At 38.0% G+C, this 9,413-nt stretch overlaps 1 protein-coding gene across 1 annotated transcript in view; it reads right to left on the minus strand.

The window, feature by feature from the left end:
- The window catches only part of LOC110368156 (ICOS ligand), a 502,595-nt gene extending 498,606 nt beyond the window's left edge, over nucleotides 1-3,989 (minus strand). Inside the window, exon 1 of the mRNA XM_036146896.1 lies at nucleotides 3,912-3,989. Within this exon, the coding sequence (XP_036002789.1) occupies nucleotides 3,912-3,931 (20 nt within the window). The 5' untranslated portion in view covers nucleotides 3,932-3,989. The remainder of the gene's footprint in view (nucleotides 1-3,911) is intronic.
- Between the last annotated feature and the right edge of the window lie 5,424 nt (nucleotides 3,990-9,413).

The raw sequence follows: 9,413 nt of genomic DNA on the forward strand, positions 1-9,413 counted from the left end.
ATTCCATCTTTTGAAGCAAGTTCTCCAGCTTTAGAGAACTTCTGGAACTTCTGCTCCAGGAACTGATGAGGCTGGTGGGGAGAAAAATTAAAGGGACATGCGAAAAAGTTTTATTCTGTAATTTAAATGTATTTAAATAAACAGTAAATTGAATATTCCTGGGAAAAACTAATTATATATCTAAAATAAATTACACAGGAGAGGAACCACACATGAAGGTGGGCTGATCAGACGGCTGTGTTGGATTACACCGTAAAGCTATTATTATTATTATGATTATTATTATTATTATTATCCTGTTTAAGGAATATTATTAAGAAATATTTTTATATGTATAAATATTTATAATCTGTTAACATGCTCAATTACCACAGGCCTAGAAAACTTTAATAAACTGAAGCTTGGGTTATCTGAATGAGTTAATGAAGATGATAAATAATTATCATGACCGTGATAGAAGTGATGATAATAAAAGCAGAAAATCAGATCAGATTCTTTTCATATTAATATATTTAAAATATATCAATGCAGGAAGGCTGATAACAATTCAGACTTATTATTACATAGATAATATCCTATTATACCACTTTTGTCACTGAACGACTTGTCATCTTGTTTCAACAACTTCATTTACAAAGACATTTATTTACAATAAGATGGAAAAAAAACTAATCATTTTTTCCACTGATGACATCATCAACAAGCGACTGAAGCAGCATGAGGTAAAGAAAGTCAAATCTTGCTGTTAATCTGTGTGAAGCGTTCAGAAAAAGCTCATCACTGACTGAGTGTCCAGGAGGATCTCAGGATGATCAGACTGCAGACAGAGGTTCTGGTTCCAGTGGGTAATCCTGTTAAACTGTGGAGCTCTGAGCAGAACATCAGAGAAATTCTGATAACTTCAGTGAGTCAGGACCAGAACCAAGACCCGTACTTCAGAGATCATCAGATCATGTGACTTCTGGAGATAAGTGATCTGGGCTTGGTTTGCAGCAACAGGACCTGGACACCTTGCAGTCCTTCCATCCACCAGGAACTCCTCGGTCTACCAGAGTGATGAAGAGTCAGATGTGAGGACATCTGTCCTGCAGCAGCTTCAGGGACCTTCAGCGTTCTGGTGGAGACGTTTGACCATCAGAGCTGCTGCTGCTGCTGTCAGTCCCAGAGAAACATAGAGGAAGGTCCTTCCTCGACCTCCTGCTTCTGGATTCACCGTCTGTCTCTGAGGTTGGGAGAAACCAGCAGCTGCTGGAGGACAAAACAATGAAGGTGATTCATGGAAATCCAAAACCTCTCCCTGAGAAAGAGAAAATGTTCCTGATCTGCTGCCAGAGAAACTGATCCTGCCAGATTTCATCTTGCTTTAATATTTCATCGCTTTGAGTTTTAGAGAAACAGCTGGAAGAAGAAAGTGTAACAGAAAGCATTAAAGGGAACATATCATGCTAAATCTACATTTTGTACTTTGAGTCTCTTGGAGATCAGAAAAATCAAATTTATTCTCTCAGGGAGATTCGTAGATATTTTTATATTCTGTTTCGGTCGTATTTTTAAAACCGTTCAGTTTTCTTTGTTTTCCATTACTGTTTTTTTCTTTTTTACTCTTATGTCACAATATTTGTTGTGGAGGCTAAACGAGGTCATAGTCATATCACCAAATTTACAAAGTTGTCGTCCAAGCTGAAGGATGTTGAAGCCACAAGTAGAAAAGTCAGTGGAGGTTTATTACAACGTCCTCCAGCAGACTACAAAAATGGCCGATCAGGGAGGAGTGGAGTGTTCTGGAGGGGGGGGGGGACCAAAACGAGTTTTTCTCAGACACACCTCAGAGAAGGGATAAAAAGGGGGAACATGGAAGTAAATTAATTAGGAATTTAGTTTAAAGAATTGCAGTTCCACTATATATAGACCACAGGTGGAGGATTTTAATGGAAGGCCTGAAAAGCATGATGCGACCCCTTTAAACAAGCATAGACCCACATAAAACAGAGACACTCCATTCTATCTTAACCTGAATAAACTGAATCAGTTCTGCTGACAAACCCACAGAACATCAGAGGCTTTTCATCCATCTCTGACTGTCTGGATGGATGAAAAGCACTTAAACTAAATCAGAGGGAAAAAATTAAAATTGATCGAAGTCCAACAGAAACTGAGATAAAACATTCATGAAAAAAACACAAAGTCTTCATATTTGTTGCAGCATAAACTCACCAGAGACGCTGAGTCGACATCTTCCAGAGTTGAAGCCATCATCAGTCTGAACATCACACAGATACAGACCAGAGTCTTCAGTCCTCAGTCTGGACACATGGAGTCTGATTCGTCCTTCTCTGAGGACGTCTTTGTCACTCTGGACTCGTCCTGAAAACTGTTCATCCTGAGACTCTGACACCTCAACACCATCATGGACCTGATAAAGAACTGATTCTCTATTATCCTTGATCAGTTCACAGAGGATGAACAGATCTCTCCAGGATCGATCAGGTGTGGTGGTGAAGGTCCACTCCAGAGTGATGCTGTGGTTCTCCTCTGCCTGATAGGAGCTCTGTGTCACATTCACTACAAATGTTGCTGCTGAGGAGACAGAGAGGGAAAGAGAGGAGCAGACACACTGAGAACTGGAACATGGGAGTCTTTAAACTACATCTCTAGAGCTTTCTGTCCCATGATGCTCTCTGTGCTGTCAGAGCTCTGCTTGATGCTCTTCAAGTCAAACTGCTTGATCAGATGCAGCTGGAGGATTGAAGTGTTCCCTTCACTGACAGACTTTTCACTGATTATTGATGGATTTAGACTGAACAAAGAGAAGATGGAAACTGACCACAGAGACATGAGTTGAGGATGATGAGCAGCAGGATCCTGCAGATCATCTTCTCCCTGTGAGAGGAGACAGAGGAGGAGAGTCAGCAACACATCAGCTCCAGCATCAGCAACACACAACCTGCAACATCTGAACTCCTTCAGCTCAAAGAAGGTTGTTCTGTCAGAGATCATGACTGCCACCTGCTGGTGATAAACTAATACAGCAGCAGAGAGACAGCAGGACAGCTTTCCATTCTCTGCAGCTGCTGAACTTTTCATGTGTAAAAACAGCTTCTGGGTAAAATCAGTCTGTTATAATTCATGAGGAGGAAACGTCAGTGAGGAAAACCTGGACATCATTGCTGCGTTTTCTTTTTTCCACTATTAAATAATCAGATTCCTGTTAAAATCAGGAACAAACAATGAGTTTTAATGAATAGAAAATCAGTAAAACTTTTTACTGGGAAAACATTTGTTAACGTTTCTATGTTTATTTATCACCGTTCTAACGAAGTGATGCGATAAATCCTGCATCAACAATCAGCAGGGCTTCAGAAACGGTTTCTTGTAAATTACAAGTGGACAAACTAAGGAACAGTTTGTGAAAAGACTAAACTTTACGTTATCAAACACGCTGAGCTGTGAAATAACAACGAGCAGCAGGACTGAGAGCTTCTGCAGCTCAGGACACGTGGTGATGTTGTGGTTTCAGTTTTAAGCACGTTTAGGAGGGAAAGTCTCCAGAAAGGCGCTCTTTTATTGCCGTTTACGCTTTTTAATCTGAGTGATTTACAGGTGTAACACATTAACACATGTAAATAAAAGCACAAACCTGGTATAAAAGCCTCCTCAGCTTTATTAGTGCAGGTGGAGATAATCTCCGGGCGCAATAAAGAAACATTTTAAGCAGTTGCAGCAGAATATGAACTATCGATAAAACTCAGAGAAGCATGAAGAACGTCATGATGGTTTTATCACTAACAGGTTATAGTGTTATCAACGATTATCAATCTGATAACAAACGTTTTCATAGAGTTCCTCCACATCCTGAACAGAAGAAACTGTGAAATTAAAAACTGAGCAACAATAAAATAAAACAAACTGACCTGATCTGATGAGGATTCATCTGTTAAACTCCCTGGAGGAGAAGATTGAGATCACAGACATTTATACTATATACGTATATAATGTCGATGGCCGTTTCTCAATATGCGTTCTTGAGCGGTCTCGTGTGCTCGTGACACGTCATCAGTCTCGCTCCCAGAGCTGCGTGAAGCTGACACCCCACCCACGTAAAAAACTCAGTTAAATAGACAGAATGGTTAGTGCTTCGTTTGTGCTGTTAAAATTAGCGTTTGTGCTGTTTTGGTTTTGAAGATATTAAAGCATATTTGTTAAGTTCATCTAGAGTTCACCATCTCCCCATTTTGCTTTGAATCCAACCAAACTGGTCAACTTTTTTAGTGCTTCGTTTGAGCCGTTAAAATTAGCGTTTGTGCTGCTTTGGTTTCGCAAATAATATGATTTTATTTCGGCCGATGACATTATAGCCGGCGCTGCAAAATAAACTGGAGCGCTTCGTTTTTTTAAAAAACATATTTATTATTACCAAGTCTTATATAGAACAACCATATTTGATATTTCATTTATCAACAACAACCTTGGAATAAAATAAAATAAAGTTTTCATTAAGATTTTCAGCCCAATAGTTTTTGTGGAGCGTTACGTTTTTAATATTTTGTGCTGAGCTCAATACAAAACAAACCAAATTGGTCTATATTTTTAGGCATTTCTAATTCCATCTATATTCTTTATACTTTCAGCTGATAACATGGTCAATATATTCATAGTTGAACAATATTTCCCACTTCATGCATAAAGCTAGTAAAAAGTGGAGTGGTCCTTTAGCCTAATTAAAGGTTTAGCTTAGGTGGACAAAGGAATGTTTTAGGAGATTGTTCCTTACAGTTTTGTAATACTTTATAGGCTGACCAGTGTGATTTATTTAATTTTTTGCAGTTTTTTGTTATTGATTTTAGTTTGGGTATGTTTTCTGCGTTATATAAGCCTGTTTACTTTTATTGCCCTTTTGTGCAGACACTCCCAAATCTCCCTATTGTAGAGCAATAAAGGTTTTCTATTCTAATTAATTCAGAGGAGTAATGAACGTTGACTTCTAAGATCAACTATAACCAAGTTACTGTTTGAAAATGTTATAAACATTATACTCTCAAATAAGAATAAACATTTCTGATTAGGAAAAATGAACTTTATGAAAACAGTTGCACATTCTTATAAATGAAATGCCTTTTTTGGTGGCTAACTTGACATTGCTATCTAAAGTAAAGTTCTTTAATGGAGACAAAATAATATTTATTAAGGAATAAAGTACAAAACAATATAACACACACATTTTACAATAGCGGCTAAAACAACTTGCATGATAAAAGAAAAATATGAAATTAATAACTGCTTTCTTGAGAAAAGGGTTGAGACCAAACGGTAGATCTGACCACATCTTTTTACACAAATGAGGAACATCATTAAGGACGCCAGCCATCCTGCACAGAGACTGTTCCAGCCTCTCCCCTCAGTCAGGAAGCTGAGATCCATGAGATGGGACTCGTGGTGAAACTGCCTTCATGTGTCGACTTCATGGCTTGCTGTTGTTGAATAATCACTTTTCTTTCCATGTGGCAACCAAGCCACTGTATAAAATAAGCATACTTATAACAGTAAGTAAAATTCCCAAGAGAGCTTTGCCAATAAGCAGGAATATATAAATAATTTAATAAAAACGCTGTAGGGGGAAAACAGGCTCTGTAAATTACACAACTTCATAGTAATGTTACTGATTTATCAGTAGAAATATATTAAAAAGACTTTCCAGTGTTGGCAATAACATATGATTTACCTCTGTCCCAGACTAAATTGCTGACAAGAATTTACAGGAACAAATATTCTTTAATATCTGCAAAACCAAAGCAGTACAAACGCTAATTTTAACGGTACAAACCTGCGCAAACAAAGCACTGAAAAAGTAGCCCACTGTGGTTTATTTTTGATGCAGCTCAGCACCAGCAAAGAAATAAGGTAGTGCTTTATTTTGAAGCGGCGGGCTATGATGACGTCATCGGCTGAAATTAAAATTCATAATATCTCCGAAACCAAAGTAGCACAAACGCTAATTTTAACGGCACAAACGAAGCACTAACCATTCTGTCTATTTAACCGAGTTTTTTTTACGTGGGTGGGGTTTCAGCTTCACGCAGCTGAGCGTAGCCGCTGGATAGAATGCCTGAGCGCGCGTGGGAGGAGCTGGAGCGCGCGGAGAGTGATTTTCTCCTCTCGAAGCGGCAGTTTCTCGCGCGGCGGTAGATAAACCATGCACAGAAGTAGTTTAACATACATGCGAGTATGTTTATTTTGCTCGTGAACCTTTTGACATAAACGTGTCGCCATACCTGGTGGTGAATCTAGGAACTGAGCGCATCTCCAGCTGAAGGTCTGATCCTGGAACATGAGGAACATCTGGCTGATTGGATCAGTTCACTTTGATTTGTTCTGTTCTGATGTTTTCCCTCCAGAACCACATCAGAACCTCTTCATTTCTGTATTGAATGGTGAACAAGCAGCAGTGATGAAGAGGATGAAGAGGAGGAGCTGCTGCTCCAGAAACAGCTGAAATGTTGGATTAGTTAAATATCTGGGCTTTGTGGAGCCTGTTCACCTGTTCAGGCTCTTTTCTGGGAGGTTTTGCTGCTTTATACAGTTTAGGTTATTAAATATTGTCAGATTATTAATTCTGGTGTTTTTAGTTTTAATCCACAGTATTTTTCTATACCAGCATTATAAAACAAACTTTATAATTATAACATCAGTATGCGGTGCCTTTACAAATCAGAGTATCCAGAACATCAGCCCATACCACGCCAGCACCACATATGTGCTTCATTAAAAGGGTCAAATAGCTGAAATCAATAATGTCTTTTTGCTTCTGACATAAATGTATCCGCCAAGAAAAATTATTAGGAACTAAAATGTTTTCCAGCTGCGCTAAGATCTCTATTATTTTAATATTAGCAGAAATATGAGCTTTGAAACACCTCCTGCATGTTTTATCAGACCAGCTGCTGCACATGTTACAGTCAGAGACACAATATTAGCAGATCAACCAGTTCTCAGGGTCCAAACTCCACCAGGATCATTTAACAGTGAAGATCCTGTAATTATTTCACCTACAGCTGAAATCACCAGAGATGCTGAGTCCACATCTTCCAGATCCAGAACCATCATCAGTCTGAACATCACACAGATACAGACCAGAGTCTTCAGTCCTCAGTCTGGACTCATGGAGTCTGATTCGTCCTTTGTCAATATAAAACATGTTTTTTTTTCTTATTCCAAGAAAACAAGGTTTCCAAAGTTTTAGTTGCATTTCAGCACTAGAGGGCGCAGTAGTAAAGGAGGATGATGTGAAGCTCTGTTCCTTAAACACCGTTTCTGCTCTCACTGATGAAGACCAAGAAGACCACTCTGATTAATAGTTCACATCAGTGCCTGATGGTTTCAGGTAATATTTTTTATAATTTTCTTTCTTATTTGGAAGTATATAATGCTTCTTGTTTTTGTTGAATTTAACTAATGTAAGTTTAAATGCTCATATTACCAGAGTTGTTCTCCGTTCTGTTATCAAACATTTCAATAAAGGTCCTGACTACATGTCTGTAAAGTATAGAGAAAACTAAAGATAAATGATTGATTCTTGTTAATTTTTCTACAGATTGTTTTATTTCATGCCTGCAGCATCAAACAGCAGAGTTAGAATAAAACGTCAGAAAAACTAGAAGCCTGTAGTTTATATGAGAGATTGGAGAAATGTGTCTGTTTTCTCTACAGTTTCTGTCTTTAAAAGCTGAACAGATCTGCCTCTAAAGCTACAAGAACACCCAGACAGACGTTTGCTTTCACTTTATTCATTTACAGACATTAAAGTTACATAAAGTGTCACTTAGGAGGAAAACATAAAGCTGAACACAGGGCAGAAAACATGAAACATGAAGGAAACCTTTGCAGATCAGAAATAAATATTTGAGTCTTTTGTTTTCATTTTTAATAAGAATTAAAAAAATCCACATAAAACCCCAAAAACACATTTGACCCAAACCCTCCAACAGCTGTTCCTTTTAAGCTAAAATCACCACAAAATCAAATTAACACTAAAAAATTTAAATTTCACCTGCAGCAAACTCCACATAAACAACTAAAAGCCCATCAGAACCAACCGGGTTCTCTGACAGAACATCTGGACATAACTAATGAAGAACCAAGACTTTTACAGCAATAATATAAATGAATGATCAATAAATCTGACATGTAACCATTACGATGATTTTGGACAAAACATTTTTCTAAAGGTCAGATTCTGTCGGCCATCTTTGTTTTAATGGACCGTTGTTATTATTGGTCTAAATTAGCAGAACTTTAATTCAGCTCTTTGGTTCTACTGACACTGATTTAATACATCAGAAAAATAAACTCAGAAACATAAAGAAGTTTTAGACAATGAAACAGGTTTTCTCCTCATTTGTTGCTTTAGTTTTTTGCTCCTTTTAACCTGAAAACTTGCTGATGAGGTTCAGCCTGTAAACGGCCTGAGATTAAAGACAAAAAGCAATAAAACTGACAGAACCATGGAAACTGCTGACTGGACAGAGTTTGAGCTGATTTCTGTTGTCTACAGACAGGTTTTTATTATTTAGCATTTTTACATGTGCAGTTTGCTTTGCAGCACATATTGCTGCTTTACAGCACCTGTCTCTGACCCAAACAGCAGAGCAGAACCACAGGTGGTACTTTGTAACCAGGGGGTAAATCCACACTGTGGTTTGAGTGTTTGGTAAAATATGGACATAATGAAGACTTTGGACACGTCCAAACCTCCCTGGAGCAGAAAGTGGCTTTCTTTGGCCGAACATTTTTATCTGAAAGGACTCTGCTGCAACAGATGAACTGAGACATGAAAGTAGTTTACAGAAAGAAAAAAGTTCTCCTTCTAGATGAGACCAGAGCTGCTGGCTTGATGCTCAGACTGCCTCTCAGAGACAATTAGTTACAATAAAAGTTTAAATAAAACCATGTTGAGAAAAAGACTGATAAAGAGAGCAGATTGAGAGAATTAGCAGATATAAAATCTCTGAATTCAGCTTCTATCACAGATTACAGAGAATAATAAAGCCAATTTAGCCACAATTAGGACCTAAAGAAGAATTTGGATTTTTAAACCAGCAGAAACAATAATGTGTTATTATGAAGACAGTCGTGCATCAAGCCAGCAGCACATCTTCATCAAGGTTAAACTCAGTTTAAAAGATTATAATCTGCATTAGAGGTACATGAAATGTGCTCTTCTTTCCCTGCTGCTCAGCTCCAAGCAGGAAAACAGACTTTCCTGTGTTTACAGACTCTCAGGCAGCATTTAGGACAGACAGGCAGCATCACTGGTGGCATATTTTAGGAATTTAGCAGGAAATATTAACTGTCTCAAGTTAATTCATCATTTGTTCTGTTGCTTTTCTCTAAAACTGAGACGACATCTTAACACATTG

Source organism: Fundulus heteroclitus, chromosome 14 (genome assembly GCF_011125445.2).
Source record: "Fundulus heteroclitus isolate FHET01 chromosome 14, MU-UCD_Fhet_4.1, whole genome shotgun sequence".
In the NCBI taxonomy this organism is placed as follows: domain Eukaryota; kingdom Metazoa; phylum Chordata; class Actinopteri; order Cyprinodontiformes; family Fundulidae; genus Fundulus; species Fundulus heteroclitus.